The sequence below is a fragment of the Colius striatus genome, chromosome 1, assembly GCF_028858725.1.
Source record: "Colius striatus isolate bColStr4 chromosome 1, bColStr4.1.hap1, whole genome shotgun sequence".
Taxonomy (NCBI): domain Eukaryota; kingdom Metazoa; phylum Chordata; class Aves; order Coliiformes; family Coliidae; genus Colius; species Colius striatus.
The window spans coordinates 155084587-155107527 of NC_084759.1; the positions used below are offsets into that span (position 1 = coordinate 155084587).

The window sequence follows — 22941 nt, forward strand, 5'->3', positions numbered from 1 at the left end:
AAAAATCTCTAGTCATTCGAAAACCTACTGGTGAATTACTGAAGCAAGGAGGGCCGCTGAGGGGAAAGAGATATACAGGTTCAAATAGCAGCCTTTTCCATTTCATCAAATATTTTAAAGAGTGTAGATATAATTTGCAGTTAAAACATTTTTTTATGGCTTCATGACCTGAAACACTGAGAATTTTGAATCTGTTAAACAATTCAAGAAGCCAAATTCATTACTGAGGTAACTGCACAGAGGAATATAAAATATCCATACCTTATTAGTCAAGCCTTTCTTACTATTTTTGTAATCACATTTTTAAATATCAGTTCTGCATACAGGATGCTGATATAACATTTTCAGATGGGCCAAGTTTCAGATTATTAAGTAAACAAAAATTTCCAAGAACACCCCATGCTTAATTTGCCTACAGGATACAATAGTTAACATTTGTAACACACAGACTAAGACAGCTTCAAAGCAGTTCAACAATAGGTTTTCTAGAGGGTGACTTCACTGCTTGCTTATACTTGCACTACTAAAAATTTAGAGCAATTCCTTTAAAATCATGCCTGCTACTGCAGTTAAAAGTTCAGACTACTGCTTTTCTGTTTTGGTTTTTTAATTTGCTTTTTAGGAGGTGGATCCACTTTTTTTTAAACACATAACTCCGTTTGTTCCACATTCATTAACACATCTGAAAAGTTATTGATAACTCACGGCTCGGCGAATGCGGGGCCTTTCTGACACTCCCTTGCAGATTGATGTAGGCAGGCAAAGATACATTGAACCTTTATAAATAAAACAAGGGGCCAGATTGTTCAGTTTGTATAGAATAATAGACTCTGCCAGCAATTTCAACACAGCATCTAGAAATACATCTTGACTGTAAAGATTCTTCTATATAAAGACACATGAACAAAATCAAGAAAAGTATTAAAAAATTATATAGCTGATGGCCTAAGAGCACTAATTTATCAGGAGTTGAGGAGTTATTGAGACCAGAAAATTGCTGAAAGATCCTTAGGTAAAGTTGGGAAGTTGTATTTTCACAGAAATAACCCAAATATCTAGACATAGCTCTTTCACATCTCTACCACAAATAGGAACTGATGCTAGAGCTGCAATAGAGGCTTTTTTTCCCCACCTATGAAGCTGGAATGACAAGCACAATTACCAAATTGAGATAAGGACAGGTAGGGAAAAAACAAACAAACAAACTAAAAAATAAAGTAATGGGAACTGATCAATGACAGCCTCAAGAACAGGTTCTATACTTACATTTTAAACATTTATTCTTTCTGCACTCTGCCTTCAGTCTAGTATTTAAGAGATTTTCAGAAAGGCTCCCATACACAGAACATTTGGATAGTTACCTTTTCCTTCCTATGAAAAGCAGTTTCATATATTCCCATTTCTTTTTAATCTATGCTCTTTCAGAAAGGAAGGTTTATCAATCAGAAAAAAATCATATACTATGTCCTAACACTGAATGAATTCTGTGTCCCTTCCCCAGACTGACAGTCTCAGAATAAAACACTTATTTCTTCATGAGCTTTGAAAGCTCCCATACGACTAAATGGTGTGGACCCACTGGCAACGACAGAAAATGCATTCTGCTGCTGTCTTACAGACGAACCTTGAGTAGGTCATGACCTGGGGTCTATGTGCGTTGCTGAGAGGTGGGGCAGAATACATCTACAGATCCATTACATACCTGATATTCAGCCTACAGCAAAAGAGACTTTTGCAGCTGCCTTCCAGGAATTAAAACAACATTAATAGTTGTGTCTTAAGCCAAGAACTTCAGCAAGACATCAGATAATCAAGACACTACTTCTCTTTGTCAAACTGTGCTTAGGTCGATTCATTCTTTGCATAGCCAAAGGATCAAGTGCATGCTAAAAAATACTTATGAGTACTTAAAGAAAGGTTTTATGTATTCTGTAAGAAGAAAATAATACATCTAGGTACCACGCAGCTGCAGTCATTTAAACTTCAGAAGTATCTTTAAATGTTTGTAAAGGGGACACTATCACTGATATGACCTTATTACAAGTTCTATTTTAATAGTTAAATAATTACATTAGCTCAGAACAGTAACTTATTTACCCCAGCCTCTGAAGAATAGCAGAGTAGTCAACTACTTGATTTTAGGGCTTACATTCATTAAAGAAATCAAAGTAACTTAGCAGGGCATGACAGTAGTCAACACCTACTACTATATGCTTACATATGTTTACAATTAGGTTTTCTCCATTAAAAAAAATAATAATCATACGACTGAGAAGATTTCCATGGAGATACAGAAAAAATTACATTTTCCTCAAGATGTAGCAGCTTCAGTTTTTACTTAAAGTACCTGGCCCAAATGACATTTCTGTAATAGATTACTTTCCAGATGAATGGAGAACTCTAAAACAGAATTGAAATTGTTCAAGAAAAAAACCCAAACATAAGGAAATTTCTACACTTGCACATCTCACATGCTTTAAAAGCATAAGGAAGCTGCACACTAAATATCAGGAGACAACTGCAGCAATGTCTGCAAACTGTCCAAAAGAAAATTTCTAGTTTGCATTAAACACACTGACAGCAAAAGTAACATCAATATTTGAGACCAACATACTGCTGACTAAGGACCATCCAGAGGTTAAGCTCACAATGTGCACTTTGGAGTTCAAAGTGAATTGTATAGCACAAGTCTAACCTTTTAACAAGCCTCCACAATGTCATTGCTGTTCAGTGTATTTTACTCACAATCCAGCAGAATGAACACTTATGAACCAACAATGCTTGGCATTATAACATGCTGATAACAATGATTTATTTGATCCAGCATCTCTTGCTATTCTGATGTATCTAATACACTGCTAACAACAATCCTAGTGCATTGATGAGAATTACCCTTTCTAATCCAACTGCAACCTCTAAACACAAACCAATGGTGCAATCCGTGCAAAAACAACACGTATCTGTAATGCCGTTGACTTCCTACATTAAGCTACATCAACCAAAACCCGTTAGCTTTCCACTCAAATTTTTGAAGCATGAGTCCCAATATGTTGGCAAGTGACTCCAAAAGCTTTACTCATGAAGAGCCACTAACTGGGTGGAATATCAGATTAAAGACTGCATATCAAATTTCAACAGCAAAGCAAGCCCTGTATAACAAATATTCAACATCATTATTTAATTGAGGTTTATGCAGTCACAGAGATTCTGTTCCTGCTACACCCTGGATGTTCAGCTAATTCTGCTGTTCCTGACACTAATATTGAACACACCTTTACCATAATGCATTTCTAAGCAGGATTGCCTCTGGTTTACGCTATGACTGAATTAATACTTGGGAATGCAGAATATAATGAAATCCTTTTTTAGCTAATGCATTACAAGTAGAATAAATACAGGAATTATTTCCTATGAGGTATGAATATGCCCATTTGTTTCTTCATAAATGCCTTTCATATGGTGTACCAAACCCAGAGTAGAAAAATTCCTCCAGTCCTTCAGTGCTCCCTCATTTTTAAGAGCTAAAGTATCGGAACAAAGACAGCAAATAGGCACAATTCATTGTTGCTCTTAAAGCCTTCTGATCACTCTTGATTAACAAATAAATAAACTTTTTGAAGTTTTTGTGTTGCTACCGCTTTTAGATTGCTGAGTTGATAACAATTCAACATTTCAGACAGGTTTTGCAGAAATTAATGTATACAAGATACTTTTTTCTGCCTTTGCTGCTGATCTGTATCTGAAAGAAGAGCTCTCAGAGGAGGCTCTTGGCTCCCTAATCTGGTGCTCAGCCTGAAGCTACCCAAATGGTTAGCAGTCCCCCAGTGATGGACAGCAACTTGAAACTTCAAAAGAACATGCTACCTTCCACCTCCATGTGTAAAGCAAAGTGGAAAACAAAATCTACGTACCTTGAAAATACCAACTTCAAACCACCACTTACCCCTAGGTATACAAAAAGCCTTTTAATAATCCCACATGGGAACAAACAAATTAAAAAATGGGTTACAAGTTCCAGATAAAGCACATCACCAAACATAGACGACTGAGATGAACACAGGGGTGTCACTTCAACATTTCCAAAACAAGGACAGAAAAGTCCCACATAAATAACCACTACTGAGGATATCTGAAGTCCTCAGGGTAAAACAGAAAAAGTGCTTAAGGCATGAATAGATGCAAAAATGTATTTTACGTTTCAATGCCAGAAGATGATCTAGAACAAGTGCTTTGCTAGTAACAGCTAAAGACAGAGTTAAAGACTCCAACACAGCTCATCTCAAAAATTTAGCAGCTGAAGCAAGAAAAGATGCTTGGCTGACACTTCAGACTTACAGATTCTGTGTATCTAAAGGCTCCAAAGATTCTTCTGCTAGTCACATAGCACAGTATGTTAGGATACTTGGGAGAACATTTTCGTGACCACACGCAAGTCTCAGAAGCACACAGAAATTTACCTATCTCTTAAGAAGAATCTAACTACCTTTGATAACAATTCATATTTTTAGAATATAACCTGATTTTGATGTAGTGGCAATTATTAGAAAACTCAAACAACTACCACCATTACATTTCTTTGCAACAGTCAAGTCTTTGCAGTTCCAAGATGTTGTGTCATTTTAGGGCCATTTGGACCTGCTCTGTCTGCGCAACACTGTCAGAAGCAAGGATCCTGCTCACCCTCTGCTTCTCAACGATTCCTGACACTGAATCTAGCACTCAAGTACCAAGGCAGAACAGGTAACTGACCTGGCAGAAAATGAACCAGTTCAGCCAAGATCAGCTGATTGAACATAAAACAGCACCTTTACAATCAGGCCTTCTAAAGAAAATTTGGCAATCTTTGCTCATTTCACCTATCTTTGGGAAAAAAAAAAATCCTGGGGCACTAATACAAATTCTTAACATTTCACACCATTTGTACTTGATTTATTTAAAACAGTTATGATCCTATTTGTAAGGATTAGCCCTGCTTTCCAGAGAACAGGGACAGCTAAAACAGTGCTTAACTAATCTCCTATTTACAATTATTTAATCCATTTTAGTTGAAAATATTATTTAAAAAAATTTAAACCATACTTTGTTATCAGCTCGGATCCAACACTTCAGAGTGACAAGTTCCCACAGCTCTGATCATCAACAAGAAAATCAATTTGTTCTAAACTTTCAACTATTGACATATCTAATAAAGAGCCCTTTAGTTTAACTGCTAACAGTAAAAAAGAACAGTACTAAGGAAACATTCACATGTGGGTACATAAGATTAGCACTTGCTCTTCAGCACTCCTTACTTCTCAGTATTTGGGAAATCCACCCTATGTATTCAGTACTTTATATTTAAGCCTCTCTATTTAAGTATGTCAGGTTATCAGTACATTGAATGACATACTCCAGAAAAATGTTATTCAACCTGCAGTCATGACTAAATTAAAATAGTCCAGCTTTTTACTAACATCAAAATCTAAAGCCACTTTTTTTCTAAAAAAATGAAAGAAAAAAACAAAAAAAAAAGAAAAAATAGCATGGTCTACATTCAAGTGAGTTTTCCACATTTATTAGAGAAGAGTGCAAGGGAAGTTTAAGTTAGGTATATCTAAGATATTCTGAAAAACTCAGTTGTGTTTAAGCAATGTGCTTTTCCAGGTGTGTAGCAAAAGCATGTCTGCCATTTCATTGTACTGACATTAACAATACGATTGCTTTTTAGATACCCCAGATGAGTTCAGGGAACTCCAACTCATTGGAAACTCCGGAAGAGCATCTGCCAAGTCCCTCTGTTTCACATCTCTGTCAGGCATCTGTCACATGAGCAAAGACAAGCAAAAACCAGTAGGGCAGCTCGGCAGCTGGCAAGAGGCTGCCTGAACCTCACATCCAGGCAGGTACCAGACAGGTCACCACCTGTTGAGCGATGCCACGTGCCTACATCTGTATGTATCCCACCACCAAAATTCAGACAAAGGAAGGAGTAGGTTGCCAAAGCAAGTCACAAAGCTCTCACTTTTCCCGTCCTCCAAGCATAGGGCCCTCTGGAAAAGGATACGGTAAGGGACAGGCCCAACAGTCAGACCTTTGGTTCTAGACATGGGCAGCTCCATTTTAAATTAAAAGGTTCCTTATTAACAGAGTTTAAGCTTCATAAATATTCTTACAGCTCAGTGCATATTTTCTGAATCAATCTGTCCAATATGGATTTGTATTTGCTTTCTAGGTGTTCTCAGACCTGAACAGCAAATCCACAAAACCAGTTAATAACTATGTCCCCTGAGCCATTTTGGCCCCAGGGACACCAGTTATACTGAGTGTGCACAAACTTCCACAAATTATAGCCTACAGCTCATCTCCCAAAATCATGTTTGGGCAACCCACTGTGGAATTTTCAAAACTATTTTCAGAGCATGTTCCTGTTCTCTACGAATGATACTACAAGCTCTGAAAAGTTACACAGACTACATTTTCAGGCACCATCATTGGCTCTGAATTTACTTCCCAAGTTGGTTCTATTCCCACTGAAGACATCAAATGCTTCATCTGCCTTTTTTTTCTAATATAGGTAAGAATTTTAAACTTGCACATTCTAGGCTCCTCAAAACAAAACCCAACTAAAAGCAAAACAAACAAAACCTCCCACTCTGAACTGTGTAAATGATAATGTTCTGTTAACTGGGAAATTAAAAAGTACCTTGGTATTTTAATAACACAAAACACAAACATCACTCAAGAAAGAGAATTCTTGGGGAAACATTTTAAACTCTATTGTGTTGCAAAGCAGAGAGCAATGAAGACAAGTGGTGAAATGAGAGGCACAATTCATCAGGAAATGAAAAAAAATGCCACATTCTCATGAAAAGCCATGATTTGTATATCACTAGAAATAGAATATTTGTCAAAGGGGACAGTAACATAAAAACCCCCAAATGACCACCAACTCCACTACTCTCAAGGTTAGCAATATTTCAACGACCTTGGGCCTGGCCTTGAATTTAGTTAAGTACCAGCTCTGCAGAAAAGGATGACTTTCAATCCTTGTGCACACTTCAGTTTAAATAATGCTCCACTGGACTCATTATATTTTTTTTTAAACTATAATGGTTTTACACCAAGATCCTGAGATCTCCATTTAATCCAATAATGGAAATCAGTTTTGAGATGAGTCTTTCCTCCTTATCCTTCCTCATCCTACCAACTTCATTTCAATGCTTTCTCTCTAGCCAGTCAGTTTCTACACAGTTTAGCACACATGATTTGGGAATTACACGGTGGGTGGGAGGGGTACTACAATTATCAATAAAATAACTCCTTTCTCACAAAGCTGAAGGAAATCTCGCCTGAAACTGCTTTTCCAAATTCAGACCTTAGTCTGTATTTTTAAGCAGCTCTCACAGATAAATCGCCCTCTTCTTCCACCACCCAATCCATTGACACAACCCCTTTCAGGCCCCTTAAACCTTCTGTGTAATCCTAGGTAGTTCTGAGACAGTGATCTAGGTGCCAGCACTGGAAAGACTTGAGTTTCATGAATATTTCTTTGTCAGGCACTTAAACATGAGCAGCCGCAATGGGACATATTTGAAAATCTTCTAGGATAAGACAAAACCACTCTAAATCAGATCCTGCGTGATGACTAGTCACCAACCAGCCTTGCTGTGGAAGGCAACCACTGCAGAACAGTAATTTTCTAATGAGGTTACCATGTCCCGCTTAAAAATGCTTATATGCACGTAACAAAAATAACTCATGATATATCATGTATGTGAAAATTAGCTGCATTTATTTTAAATTCTAGATTATGCTAAAAAACTTGTCAGATCATGTTACTCCAGTACCGACAGATGACTGGCACATAAGGAACATCCCTGTTTATACATCCTACTCAGGATAGAACAGGGAACCATTAATTTAGCACAAAGCTTCAACAAACATATAACACATCTGCAGGAGTGAGCACAGCATGCAGAATATTTAAATAATCTCTAATTGCTGTCTACCCTCCGGTGCAATATTCTCTTGTTTGTAAATAAACTACTATACAGCCTAACAGGAACTGCTCTTTTCAGGCAGCCCTGAAACTACCTGGATTTATAGGTGACTGACAGTTCACACTTTCACGTTGATTGTCATGCACCCTCACAAAGATTCTGAGAAGCTTTAAACAGCAATAATCGTCAGCTCACTATGTGACCACAGAGCAATCTGAAACCTGACTGTACGTCTCCCTCTTGGGATTACTGCCCCCAAATGTTAAGCTTTTAGTTAGTTGTTTGAGACTTGTTTTTTAAGAGATCGTCCACTTGGCTTAACTACACTCTCAAAAAGCAACGGTCATACCCACCTGCTAACTGAAACGATGACTTGGGTCAGACCTTAGACAATGGTGTAATAAACGAAAAAATACCCCAACTCTGCTCAACTGAAGCGGCTGCTGATTTGTGGGTATTTTTCGGCTTCTTCCCCCCATTCCATGACTTGAATCTAGCCAGCTGCTGCCTCCCTCAGCAGTGAGCCGCACGGGAAGGCTCCGCGGGCGCGCCTTTACCGGCGCGGTTCCGCTGCGAGTCCCAGGCACCCCTGGCAGCGGATCTTACACCGCGACTCAGGCTGCAGCATGGCCTCCCACTGCCCGCACGAGGGCTGGCGCTAGCAGCTCCACGGGAGTCGGCGGCACCCGGCCTCCACCGGGCCCCGGGAGCGGCACGGCCGAAAGCTTCCCCACGCCGGCCCCGCCGCTAACCTACGCGCTCGGCAGGGCCAGCCCCACGGAGGCGGGGGGGGCGGAGAGCGGGACTCGGGCATGCCAATCACGGTGAACGGTCGACCTGCCCAGTACCGCCGTGACCTCCGGGGCTTTCAGCGGCTCCGCCCCCTACCTCCCCTCCCCCGCCCCGGCCGGGGGGCACTTACCGTCCCGGGACGTGCCCATGAGCTGGTCCAGCATGGCGCGCATCTGGGCCTGCGCCGACATCTTGAACGCGCGGAGGGCCGGCGCGGCCCGGCCGAGTCACGCCGACAGCGGCCTACAAGGCCCGAGGCGCGGCGCTCAGCCCTCCCCCTCGCGTCACTGGCGGGCCCGGGCGGAGCCGCTCCCCCGGCGCCGCGGGAAGGGAGGAGGAAGCGGCCGCTGGCTGTGTCCCGCGCTCCCGGCGGACGGGCGGAAAACCTGCCTCGCGCCGGCCTCGGTGCCGCCGCCGCCACCTTCCCCCCCCTCCGCTCTTCCCCTCCCGCTCCCCCTCGCGCCTGCCACGCGCGCGCGCCGGCGGTAACGGAAACCCGCGCGCACGCGCACCAGGCTCCCCCGCCCGCTCCGCGACGTCAGCGCGCGGGGCCGAGCCTTGGCGCCCGCCGATTGGTCCCCGGCGCGCGGAGACGTCCCCGATTGGGCCGTCGAACGTTTCGCCGGCCTCGGGCGCCTGGGGCGCGGCGATTGGCTGAGCGGCCCCGCGCAGCCCGCGTGACGCGCCGGTAGCCGGGGCGGCGGCAGCAGCGGCGCCGGGCTGGCGGCAAACTGACCGCGGGCCGGCAACGGGCCCTCGTGGCCAGGAAGGCCAATGGCATCCTGGGGTGCATCAAGAAGACTGTGGCCAGCAAGTCGAGGGAGGTTCTGCTCCCCCTCTACTCTGCCCTGGTGAGGCCTCGTCTGGATCCTGTGTCCAGTTCTGGGCTCCCCAGCTAAGGAGGGACAGGGAACTGCTGGAGAGAGTCCAGCACAGGGCCACCGAGATGCTCAGGGGACTGGAACACCTCTCTCAGTCTTCTCCAGGCTGAACAGCCCCAAGTCTCAGCCTTTCTTTCTGAGGGGGGACTTCATTAACACTTATAAGTACCTAACTGGTGGATGTCAGGAGGATGGGGTGGCACTTTTCTCGGTAGTGCCGAGTGACAGGAGAAGGGGTAATGAATGTAAGCTGGAACACAGAAAGTTCCACTTTAAACACAAGGAGAAACTTTCCTCCTGCTCAGGTGAGGGAGCCCTGGCACAGGCTGCCCAGGGAGGGTGTGGAGTCTCCTGCTCTGGAGGTTTCCAAACCCGCCTGGACATGTCCTGTGTGACCTGATCAAGGGGAACCTGCTTTAGCAGGGGGGTTGGACTTGATGATCTTTAGATGTCCTTTACACCCCCTGACGTTCCGTGATTCTTTCTTAACCGTTGTGTTGCCATCTAGTGCTGTAAAGATGTCAATAACTGTCACATGGATCAAATCTGCCCACAACCATGGTTGTATTCAACTCTTAAGATGAGCGAAAAAAGGCAACATAAAGCCATTTTTTAATAAAAATACACCCCAACTAATCTGGATTTCACAAGGGCTTGCAGACAAGCTGCAAGACGGGAGTCTTCTGTAACCGGCTTAGGAAATTATTCCCTACCCAGCACTACTCAGTTATTTAGAACATGTCCCAGCCTTATGGGGTTTTTTCCCTCAATGATATAAATTTATTTTTGCTAGTCATTACATTACCCTGGATTGAGGGAGAAGTAACCGAAGAGGGACAAGTAACCAAAGAGATACAGACACCAGCTAAAATTTCCTCTGTTTAGTACATTTGTATGTTATGGGGAAATTGGGGAACTTTAGCTGCTCTTTGTACCCACATCGTACGGCTTGGTTCTAGCCAAATTTCAGCTTGTCTTCCAGAACTGGTTTCAGAGAGCCATTCCTTCTTCTTCTGGAGTAATATACTACAGGCTTTGGACAGAGCGAACCTTCAATCTATCTGGAAAGTAAATTCCCAAACACAGTAGCTGCATTATATAACTCAGAACAACAAATACCTCACAGCCATTCTCAGGGTACAGTGACCCCCAGGACTTTCATCTACTGAGCCAACAGGCTGGTGCTTTCTCGCCTGTGATAGCAACACTGTTCCAAAAAAACTTGCCACTGTTTAACTAGTGAGACGCTGCAAGAATTGCAAACCAATTTTTTTGTCTACAGAACTTAAAAACTTGTAGTTCACATCTCTGTACCTTACCTAAGTAGCCCAAATCTCTCCAGATTTAAGGATCTATTGTGTGCCTGTCCACAATAGTTTGATGATTAAACTATCCCAAACGTATAGATTTAGATAAAGAAATTCTATTTTGTAATGTTTTTCTAGCAGAACACTTTGTTTTCTCTGGTACTGAAAAAAAATGCAACAAGCACTCTTTTGTTAGCCTTGCTTAAAGCTTCTCCCCCATGTCTATGGCGGGAGGGGGTTTACAGCCATTTTAAGTCACCGTTACTATGTCTTGCATATAATTCAAACCTTTTCTGAGAAGAGAGCAGAAAGCCAGTATGTCTTTTCTTCCTATAAAAAGCTGTATTGCAGGACAAGCAAGAAAATGGTAGTCTGAATTGTGAATCTAGTGTAACTGGTAGTAACCAGTTAACTTCAGTTTTTTTTCTGAGAGCGATGGTTAACAACAACATAGGAAGCAGATTCAGACAGAATTGACAGAATTCAGAATTGACAGCTCAGAGACACTAAGACACAGGTAATTCATTAAGTAGCATTCATCTCTGAATTGTTACCACTAGCTCACCATCAAAAAAAAAAAATCTTCAAGATGAAATAGGTTTGTGCTGCTGCAGCACTCACCAGAATTCAGTGGTGTTCCAAAGAAAGGGCCTTTGCTCTTGGAAGAGTAGGAAACTGCCCACACTCGGAACCCAGACGGAACAAATCCTCTTACCTACAGATTTTGAGGTGAGAACCAACAACCACCCATGCAACTCCTTAGACAATTTAGCAGTGGAGGCTGTGGAGTTTTTCCACTACAACCAGCCTTTTTCTCATCCCGTGGAGGCTGCCTGTCAAACCACCTGTTCGGGCCGGGTCTGGTGCTCTCCATCAGCTGAGAGGCACTCCCGGCTCTTTCACACCACACCGGGGCCACCTAAACCTGACAGAAACCACGGGCCAGAAAACCCACCTCGAATAGCTAGTTGCAGGATATTTATTCAGGAATTAAATAGGTGTGAGAGTGGGGTCCTCTTAACCCTTCCCTCCTGGCTGCTGGGGCAACCTGAAGCCCACCAGGCCGGCGACCTCCTCAGGCGAGCGCTCGCCTTTGCCGTGGTACTCCTGGTGCAGGGCTGCATGCTCTCGGACGCTGCGGAGCAGGCAGAGGTAGGTGGCCGCCTGGAAGTGCAGCTCCTGCTGAGCCCGGCACAGCTTCTCGCTGGTGACCTGCGGAACGGAGGGAACAAGCGCCGGCGACTTCACCTCCCGCCGAAGCCTCGGACAGGGGCGCCCGGGGGAAGGGGAAAGGGCGGGTGAAGGGACGTGGCGCGTACCCGGTGTGCGCGGAAGGCCGCGAGGATGTGCCGATAGGCGGCCGTGTCGCGATAGGAACGGCCCGCCTGGCCGCCGGCGTGGCGGAGCTCGCGCAGGAGCCCGCGCAGCGTCCGCAGCGGAGAGCCCAGCGCCGCCATCTTCCGCCGCTCGGCCACCGACCAATCGCGCGCCGCCGCCTCGCCGCGGCGGCCAATGAAGACGCGAAGGAGGCGCGGCTCCGCCAGAGCGGGCAGTGGAGCGCCGAGTCCAACAGTCACCTTCCCCTCCCATCGCCTCCCGCCGCGCGGTCAGCGGGGCTCCGGGGCCGAAGGCTGAGCGCGGCTGCGAGGCCCGTGCGCGCGCCGCGCCGTTGGGTTGGGGGCGGAGCCACGCGCTCCCCGCGGCGCGTGCGGAACGTCCGCGCTGGACGAAGGTAGCGGGAGGGACCCGGAGGGACCCGTCCCTCAGCGGGAGGCTGAGTCGGGCCGTGGGCCCGCCCCCCGCTGGCGCTTCGGAGGTGTGTGTTCCTGAAACAATTTCCAGCCCCTTAGAACCGACGGGGGACGGTCAGAAACGCCGGGAGGCACGTACGCCCCGCGCTGCGGAAAGCCGGCCGGGTGTGAGGGTCGCAGCGCCGTGGGCGGTTTGGTCATCACACCCCGGCGGGGAGGGGAATAAAAAAACAACGCTCACCCCAGATGGGACTCGAACCCACAATCCCTGGCTTAGGAGGCCAATGCCTTATCCATTAGGCCACTGGGGCTGCCGCGGTGGAGTCGTTTGTGAGGCGTTGCTTCTCTTTCATCCCCGCCCTTCCACCTTTTGAGGACGTGACCTCGCTGCGGGGGCAGGCCGGAAGCTGTCGGCCGCGCGGCCCTTCGGGAGGGCTCCGCTGGGAGCGGGGCCATGTTCCCGCACCTCGGACATGCGGCCTGGGCAGCAGGGTGGCCCTTGGAACAAGCTTCCCTGGTAGGGGAGGAGCCCTTCTGTACTAAACCCCTGAAACCCCTTGCTCGCTGCATTACCCGTGCATGTGTGGGTGCCTGAAGAAGTAGAGCAGGCCTTCCCGTCCTCCCACGCAACAATGAACCCCCCCACCTCACACCCTTTCCCGTGAAACCTTTTGCCATCTTCCCTAAGAAAGCACAGAGAGTCGAGGCCAATATGTACATTCCTCTTTATTTAATACAGCACAAACACATGACACAGGAGAGGAAAAAAAAAAGGATAAGTACACTCATGAAAAAAGCCTGTCACTGTTGGGACAGGGAACAGCTACGCCGAATTGAGTAAGGCTCCTACTGCAGAACAGGGGTCTGCCGGCAAGGTTAGATCCCAGAGCAAAGTCTGCTGCCAAAAAAAACCTCTTTACACTCCTTTCAGGAAAGCAGAAAACAAAAAGGGCGAGTCCCTCTGGGAACAGGCAGAGGTGGCATCATCTGCAAGGTCTGCAGGATACAAACCCTATTACTGTGTTTGGACCACAGCACGGACAAAGTGAGAAATGCTCTCCAGCTATTCTTGCAGAGAGCCAATAGTCCCGACCTCTGAAAACATCAGACTTCTCAGGGATAGCAAACCTGAGTAGCTGGAAGGAATGAAAACATCAAGTAGTCACAAAATTAGTCTCCCTGATGGGGCTCTGCTAGCCACAAATGGGAACGTGCAGGGGAACAAACCGGCTTTCCCAACTAACAAAAAGACTAACAGCCATTAAACTGACCAGAACAATATACACATTTGGAACTGATGCGGGCTTTTGTGGCAGCAGCTTCTTCCTTTTCCTGCTTCAGTTCAGGATGGAAATTAAGCAGGCACCAGTTCCTCTGGCAAAGAGCCTTACACACTTTTAAAAAATTAAAATACAAAAAAGGGAGACAGGTGTATTTACAAAATCCATGGCTGGTACAGTACATCATTTTTAAGACACACTAAATGCTACAATCTTTCAGGTCCTGAGATTATTACAAAAAAAACCCAACAACTCAAAACTTGCGTTCAGGTCCAGTTTTATAAGGAGAGAGGAAATAAATCACACACTTAAAACACAGTATATCCCTTGGAGTTATTGGAACACATCTCCCTAAAAATCCAAATGAAAGTGGTGCTAACCACCCAAATGTAGCTGCATTTTGTTGTTCAGGCTTGTTGTCACAAGAGGGGAGCATTTCACAGGGGAGGTTGTCAGGTAAGCACAGAGTTGTTAGGATCCTCTCTCTCCATCACAAAGCCCTATGATCTGAAATATGCGAGTATTAAAGGAGGAAGGTTACCTTGTACAAATTCAGGCTGGACTGCGTAAAGCATCCCAGGAATCATCAACTCAAAACGGGTTTGCCACAATAAATGCATATTCCTTTGAAGCTGAGGAATGCAAAGACTTCCAGCTGTAATTTATCAGTTGTTTCTAACAAAACACTTGGCCAGCTGTTTGTTCTGAGCTACCTAGTGAAAGGCAGGAACACACTCTGCCCATTTGTTTCTTTCACTGTCTGGAGGATCACAGCAAGCCAGGTAGCATTAAGCTGGCTATATCCAAACTTGCTAAAATACATATATAATAAAAGCGATACCAAAAGAATCTGAGACCAAACCTCTGTCGAGGTGGTGATCCCCCACTACCAATAGCTGTGCAGGCAGGTATTTGGATACTCTGTTCTTGACTGAGCCTCTTTATCAAGCAAAACTAGAGGGACTTGCACTCACACCCATATTTTTTCCCAATGAAATATTCGGAACGTAGTGCTTTTGTAACATCAGAAGTTAACATCACAGATGCCCTTTTATTAGAAGTACCTGACCTTAAGCCGACATTTTAGGATTACTCATGAAATGCTTCTAAGCCTCAGTTAAAAGAAGACTACAAGAGACAAATCACATAAGGGTACTAAGTTTAACTGCTAAAATATAATGCTGCTCAGTAGAAGTAGTTCATTTTGTAAATTTTTAAACAGTAGTCCAAAAATAAAATTTATCTACCTATTTCCAGTATGGAACTTGAGAACTATGCAAAAACATGGTACTAATTGCTACATGATGGTATCACCAGCAATAAAAACACACACTATCTGTTCTCACCGCTGAGCTAAATTGTTAACTGTAGTTACATACAACAAGACTAAAAAGATCAGTGAGAAATACCTGGAGATCGCAATCTAGCTTTTATTTAGAGATCCAGCTGTTGTGTAGCTGGCAACTTCCATAGTTTAGAAGCAACTTTAAGTGATAAATGGATTTAATTCTGATACTGGCAGGAAACCTGGGATGTCCCCTTAGTTTCTCCCCAAATCCAATCTGTATGTAAAAAACACTGCTGCACCTTCTTAAACCAATTTTGACAGCTAAGTAGTCTAATAAACTCTCAGACTAAAACCTGTCACAAGAGGTGATTTTAACTTCCCTCTTCAAGCTTGACACTACGTGTTGCATCAGTGAAAGGGCTTTGTTTTTTAAATACAAATTTCTTTCTTTGCATTAGCAAAAAGACTTCTGCAGTACAGACATTCAAAAAATATCCATTTTCTTTGGGTAAAACTTCAGCATGTTTTAAGAGGGGTAGCTGGGGGAAGGAATGCATGTAACACTGAAACACTTAAATACTTATCTGCATAGTTGACATTAGTGACTACTAATCAAACTAAGGCCTTATCTGGAAAAAGCTGAGAACACAAGAGAGTTTCTTCCCCCACTCCCCACTCCTCTGGTAAAGTCTGGCAAGTCTCAAAGAAGCTCTGGCTGCCTCTGCAGCTACTCGGTTTAGTGTACAGTGGTGCTATCTCCTGACTGGTTTTGGTTGATTCTTTCCCTCCCTTTTCTCTTAGGGACTAGATGGTAAGAAGTATAACTATCTGTGGATAAAATACATCTGCACACACTGTTGAGCAAAAAACAATTAAAACCAAATCCTCTTAATATTGAGCGTGATGGGAGTCAATATGGTGTACACTGCTTGCTTTGGATTACTTTACCATAAAGACAAACTTAGATCTAATAGTTATTATTTAAGCAGGAGGTGATAGCAGGGGAAGAGACTGAAATTCACTTCTAGATAGAAAACATGTTGTTTTGTTTTAGGTTTTGTTTGTTTTGTTTTGTTTTGTTTTTTTTCCAGAGCTGCTGTGTAGAATTATAGCTGTCAAAAATGGCTACAAAATACAGACCTATATCCTTGACTACTGACAAGATTAGCACAGTTTTATTTATGAGGAGTGTGCAAAAACAGCTCTAGGGAATCTTTCTGCTTCCTCAGTTTTGGGCCAGTTCCAGGCCATGCTGATCTCTCAGCATAACTCATAGCAGCAGCAGGGCTTTCTATGGCCCCAAAAGGCTATTACAGCAGCAAGGGATCATCGGGTCATAGAAAAAGGATGATGAAGCCACACCAGAAGTTTCCACAAAGCATTCCCCTACACAATAGTTATCTTTCCAGTGGCTCAGTAAGCATACTTCTGGCTGCTTATTTTGGCAGTGATTTCTTAAGCAGTAGACAGACACAGATTTTCACAGAACTGCATTTGTTAAAAACACCAACAAAGACTGCAACAGTCAAGCATCATTGCCAGCTGTCAATTCCCCACCTCACAAATCAGCTTAGGATAAAGAGCATGTGTGCCCAAAATGAACTGAAGAGCAAGACAAGAGCCAGGTTAACTCAGTTTACTGTCACACATGGATGTGGCAAACTGTACTGAAGTAACTTCACTGCTGCACCTAAGGCAGATTAAGCAGCATTATCACTCCAACTGGCTGAGCTACCAGCAAGTCCTGTCTTTGACTGGCACTCTTAGATGGGTAAGAAGAAATAACACTGATGGCCTAATTTATTTACATAAACAGGTTCACTCAAACATGTGAAGACAAGCTAAGAACTGAAGTAGCAGTTAGGCTTTTCTCTGCTGCCACAGGAACATGTTGTATTTGGGATCTTATTTTCTGCTTGCTAAATGAGTTTTCTACCTATTGAAACACTCTTTATTCCATTCTGGAAAGTAAATGTTTCCTCTTTGTATTGCAACTCAAAATTACATGTTCCCCAGGGGAAGCACATCATAGAACTAGCGCAGTCTATCTAGTGATGTGTATGTATGCTACCTTAAGTTTAGCACTAGGTCACCTAGTGAATTGCTAATTTCAGATATGCATGTTTATAATAATCATAGGTTAAGATAGATCTTCAACACAGAATTGTCAAAAATCACTAGATGATCTATTGCAGATTGCTAATTTTGTCAGAGAACAAAGAAACAAGCACAGACTCTGAGGATTCACTTGCAGCTAACAACACATGAACTTACTGTTTGTTTCTATAAGGAAAACAAACCATTAATGAAATTGCAAACAGAGAAAAAACACAACTAGAAAAGTACTTCGTGGTGAATGGTTTAGGCAGCATGTGAAGCATAGCCACGTTTAACTTCCATTAGCAGCTGCGCTTTTGCAGGTTTTACCAAGTTCCTACTTACATATAATGCATGATGTAAAGTGACAACTTTGGTTGCAATCCTTGAAATAATTGGTGTCACGCAGTAGATGGGACTAGCCACACAGAAGATTCCTTGCAATTCATCTTAAATTTGTTGCAAGCTGCTATTTTAACCTCCTTCCCAACGTCCCTGCCACTTCTTCGGGGCTGTCAGCCACACGTTTGCCTTAGACTCAGTAGTTGTGTGAAACAGTCCAGTACTTAAGATCGGCAGAAAGGGCTCATAATGTTTTACTTCTGACTTAAGATCCAAATTTAAAACTTTGAGAAAAATGCAAGATGTTTCATTTCCATTAGCAACTTCCTTTCTCTCATGCACAGTTATGCACACTCACCCACACACACACGGTCTTTTATTGTACTGCCTTCTTTGCACAAATGTTCACCTTTAACAGAGACAGCAGAATGTAGAAGGATGAACAGGTTTCTCAGGAATATTGCTCTGTGTGTGTGTGTATGTGTGTGCACGTGTCAAGTGTGAGAGAGAAAGAACGCACAAGCACATAAAACCAACACCATGGTACAGCAGCTATGAAGGTACACACATTACACACTTTTTTTCTTCTTCTTCTTTACAAAAGGGAAAAAAATAGTATAACAGCATAAAGCCATCTTGGCAAGCTTAAGATTTTCCTCCAAAAATGCCTTCCAGCACTTCGGGATCTCTGAGAACAGTTTAAAGAGGGTAGGGAAATAAAATTAAAAAAAAAAAAGGCACTTAAACAAAGGACAAAGGCCTGAATCAAGTCAGTCATGGAGGGTAACAGCCATTTCACCAGAGCTAGGACCAATCAAAATCTACCAACTTTTAAAACTTCTATAAAATTAAAATTGCATAAAGTGTTAATCAGTCGTTTACCTACTGCTTTCACCTTCTGGATCATTTTATGGGAAAAAAATCCCCAAACAAAAAGCAAGTGTCCCTTGAACGATTTCCCCCCCAGTTCAGGAAAAGATGACAGCCAGGTGTGGGAGGAAGCCTTCCACAGCTTGGCCTGGCTGCAGGTTCCCTGCAATGCCATCTTTAAAAAAAAATCCAAAACAGAAGCAGAAGAGGGACCACTGTGCCTTCACCAACTCACTCAAAAAAAAACCCCACAACCCCAACCCAACCAAAAAAACCACAAACCAAAAACAACCCGAACACCCCAACGCTTCTAATCCATCTGTGGGCAAAAACTACTCAAAAGAAAACCAAACAAACTGTAAACTAGATTAAAGTTTGCTAATAAATACAGCCAAAAGTTCATTTTATGAATGTAGCAGCAAATGTGATAAAGTTAGTTGGAGTCCAAGATGACTCCCAGAGGGTTAATGGTTCAACACAACTGATGGCAGCTTGGGAGAGTTGCAGGTTTTCTCTGTTTTCATGTCCTCAAGGGTCTTGCACCAATTGGAGAAGGAGTGTGGAGGAAGGGTCAGATGATGGGACTGTGGGAAGGAAATAGGCTCTTGCCACCTGTCCCACTCCCAAATCTGTGCATCAGACAACTTTGATCGGATTCAAACAAGAAGCAGAACCCATGTAATTAAAAGTTACTTCTGATTAGCAGAAAACAGATGTGAAACCCACAGCATCCACACTTGTGACTTAGTTGATTGGTATTAGTCATGTATCTCAAATCAACAGTGAAGGCTGGACAAAGTAGTTTAGGCCATTTGCGTCTTGAAGTGGGAGAATACTGCAGTTATAGTCCAAAGTATCAGGAAACTTTGAAGCCTGTTTTTCATCTATTCTACCTTCCTTCTTTACAAGTGTCTTGAAAGAACTTAAAATAGCTACCATGACTATTGGGACTTTGGATCATGTAGCAGAAAATATCACCTAGATGGTTTTAACACCTAAAACCTGTGTTTGAAATTATTGCTTGCATTTGTTTGGGGCTTTCAGTGAGCTTGACATGTTAGCTCATATACAGTCCCCAAACCAAGTTCAGCCCTGCTGCCTGGAAAAGACAGCTGTACTTGGCTTTCTTATTGCTTGTGAATACTGAGGGTTATTTAGTATGTACAACTACAGTTTATTTATTAACAAAGGCCCTTAAAAAGTAGTAAAAACCTGGGGGCAAAATGTCTTTAGAAGAGCTGCTGTGCAGAAAACAGTAAAACATTAACCTTATTTTGCATTTGGACGTTGCAGAAATCTTTCACTTCCCCATCTTGTTTATGCCACCTGCCAAGATCTCTGGGAGCCACCCTATTACTTCCTTTGGATGTGGCCTTGCTAGGTTTAACCAGGGAGAATAGGGAATCGCTATGTTGCTGATTCCAAAGAAGCTCAGGAGCATAATGCTTGAAAGCAGCTACTCTCTGGGGGGCTGTTTGAACTGGCTGCACGAACGACATATGGTCATCTTTATTCTCATCATCCTATTACCTATTTCCACAGTAAGTATTAGTTTACTTGTTTCCCAGGACTGAAAAGCTCAATAGGCCGCACAGACAGGACTATTCCTACCCTCGTCAAGATTTAGAGCGGATATTCCTCAACCCAAGCTGAGGCGTACTTCCAGGAAAAGAGGAATGTCAAAAGGAAATTTGTGCTGTAGTTATAAGGGGCTCTAAGTCTCCCAGTCTGAGATTTCATTGAGTATGAAGACAAAAAGATGCCAATTTGAATGAGATGCCTTGATGAGGAAAACACAGAAGAGGTAGAACTCTTAGGAGAGGGTCTTTCAAACATATTGCCGCCTGATGGCTCACTGCTGCAACTCCCTTAGCTACATGCATTGTTAAAAAGTATCAGGTTTGAGACAGTTCAGAGAATTACTATCCTGCCAGAACTGTTAGGCCTCAAAAAACAAAAGCTTTCTCCGTTCAACCCTTCCTGGAGAAAAGAGAAAGAAAAATCATCAGATAAAGCTTGCAGTCTAAATAGTTTATGGTGTTTTGACAGAATTTGCACAGTAGTAAGAATGCCAGAGTCTATGTAGCTGTATGTTTCAACTCTAAGTAACCTTGATGGAGATGCAAGCTTATCTAATCAACACACCACATACAAAACATTAGCACTAGCTAAAAAGCATTTAATTGGCAGATGCTGTGGAGTGAAATTAACGCAGTAATGCATCTTATTTTAATTCAATCTGTCTTTCACAGAAGTGTTGTGCAAAAACATTTATTGCTGAGCTCAACCCAACATTTTTATACTAAATACACAATATATATTATTTTAAATTCACGTATATATATTTATATAAAATTAAAATGAGCTCTAAATAGAAAAGAAATTGTTGTCTGGTCTAAGAAAAATAAATCACATGTAAAAGAAACCTGAAAGCTATAAGTTAATCTAGCAAAAACCCTTGAAGATTCATTATCCATGGGCCAAAGTCTCTGGAAAGTGAGAGATGACCAGTGGTCACTGGTTCAATCTCAAATCAAACTACTGGAAACACTAGGTACTAGAAATTTCAGCATCTCTGACCAAAGGAATGTTTTGGGGTTGAAGGAGATGGGCATCATACTATTTTATTTCCTCCTTTCCCCTATGATTTATTTCAGTTTCTGCCATTCTCACCTTTTTTATCTGACAGCGCAAGGGACTCAACAGCAAAGTTCTGTCTTAGTGTTGAAAGTGCAACATGTGCTGGATACTTCCTAATCTTACAAATGAACCAGTCGATGTATTGCTATCAAAAAAAAACCACAACAACCCAAACAAACCCCAAAAAGCCAGCTTTATAGTCTTGTGCTACCATATAAGGAAGAGTTCAGGTCAGGAACCCCCCAGGCCAGCAGGGGCTGGAAATGCTGGAGACAACCTATTCAGCCCCCAGAAGAGAAGGCACCTCTGGTCGCTTTTGAACGACTCCTCTTTGGCTAATGCCTGAAGCAGTATTAACCTGGCTCTGGAATAGGTCACAATCAGCTTTCTCAAACTAGCAAATCAGGATAATGCACGGTTTTTGGGAGGAGTTAGATGAAAGATGAGGAAGATCTTGAATGAGTAAAGAACTAGTCATGTTTTAGAAGTCATGAATAGAACATGACTTAATTTCAGTAGCAGATAATCACAAGGCAAAGGAAGAGAAAATTTAACAAATGGAAAGACTGAAAAAAAAAAAAAAAATCAGTGTGCCTTTAAAAAAAAGTGGGAAAAATGCTAGTCTGACCAATAAAATGTCAATTTCCTTTTCATGTAAATGGAAAAATGTCCATCCTCTTCCTCCCATAAATAAGAACCTTTATTTATAAAAACTTAAACAAGGAGCAAAGGGTTTCCCAGTAGTGTGTCTCACATCTCAATGTACCAAGAGATCTGTTTCTGAAGATGACTCCCAAAAGAGACAGCATACATCTGTAGGCTCCCTAAAGCCAAACAGCCTTGTAAAGCTGGAAAAATGCCCATATCAGAAATGGCATTTGTGTAAGGGCCTAATTATAATGCCAAGTATCCCAGCAACACCTCTACTCTACATAACCTTTGGTCTGCAACCATATGGTACACTCAGGACCTACGCAGACCTTACACTGGGCACTTTGGGAACTAATGAAGTGGATTATCCCACCTTACACAATGGATGGAGAAACCTATTCTAGCTCCTCTCACGCTTTCAACTCATCATTGGACATAGCCCAGAAAAAAAAAAAGTTTGTGCTGCTGTGGGTTTGACGATCAATTTCTTTTAAAAGCCAATCAGAGCAGATAAAAAAAGCTTGTTTCTTTAGGCAAGATCAAACTATGACCAGTCTGCATGACCAGGAGGACCAGTCCTCCTTTTCCTTCTCTCTTTGATCAAGTATTGTTTTCTTTTTCTTCTTCCTCTCACCACAGTGCTTGGGATCAGAATATGTAAACATCGACAGAAACAGCAGCCCTGTGACAATAAGCACTTTCCCAACTGGGCAGATTCTGTCAGCCAACCAGAACTGCTTCAGCTCCCTTGCTTGTCCAGAAGTCACTGGTTTTTCCGCTGTAACTTAGTGTCCCCTTTACTTTGGCCTCCATCTGTAAAGACAGGAAAAGAAAGGGAAGAATAAAAGCATGAGTGAAGTTTTATTTGTAAAAATAAGAGACAGGAATTTGGCACATTCAACTTCAGCATCAACAAAGACTACATTGTCTTTATAGGGTGTAAAACTTCGCACCTTCCCTGTAGTTCATTTTTTAGCAACAAAACTGTTGAAACCTGAGATTATCAGGCTTCATATCAAAAGATACCATCTTTCTAAAGACTAAGCTCCAGCTTGGGATACTG

At 43.1% G+C, this 22941-nt stretch overlaps 2 protein-coding genes and 1 non-coding gene across 6 annotated transcripts in view; all 3 read right to left on the reverse strand.

Annotated features, from left to right (window-relative positions):
- LOC104564046 (putative RNA-binding protein Luc7-like 2) overlaps window positions 1-13014 on the reverse strand; it is a 35812-nt gene extending 22798 nt beyond the window's left edge. Inside the window, exons 1-3 of one of the 4 annotated variants that reach the window (XM_062013732.1) lie at window positions 12952-13014; window positions 12279-12785; window positions 11918-12171 (exon numbers count right to left, since the gene is read on the reverse strand). In XM_062013732.1, the coding sequence (XP_061869716.1) occupies window positions 11977-12171; window positions 12279-12416 (333 nt within the window). In that variant the 5' untranslated portion in view covers window positions 12417-12785; window positions 12952-13014 and the 3' untranslated portion in view covers window positions 11918-11976. Of the gene's footprint in view, window positions 1-705; window positions 777-8901; window positions 9210-11917; window positions 12172-12278; window positions 12786-12951 lie in introns of those variants that run through there. The other 3 variants (XM_062013741.1, XM_062013726.1, XM_062013718.1) reach the window with 3 other exon arrangements.
- Window positions 12949-13021, reverse strand: TRNAR-CCU (transfer RNA arginine (anticodon CCU)). The gene has a single exon. It is a non-coding gene; the product is annotated as a tRNA-Arg (tRNA).
- A 395-nt stretch (window positions 13022-13416) lies between these two features.
- UBN2 (ubinuclein 2) overlaps window positions 13417-22941 on the reverse strand; it is a 54420-nt gene continuing 44895 nt past the window's right edge. The window contains exon 17 of the mRNA XM_062013752.1: window positions 13417-22691. Within this exon, the coding sequence (XP_061869736.1) occupies window positions 22642-22691 (50 nt within the window). The 3' untranslated portion in view covers window positions 13417-22641. The remainder of the gene's footprint in view (window positions 22692-22941) is intronic.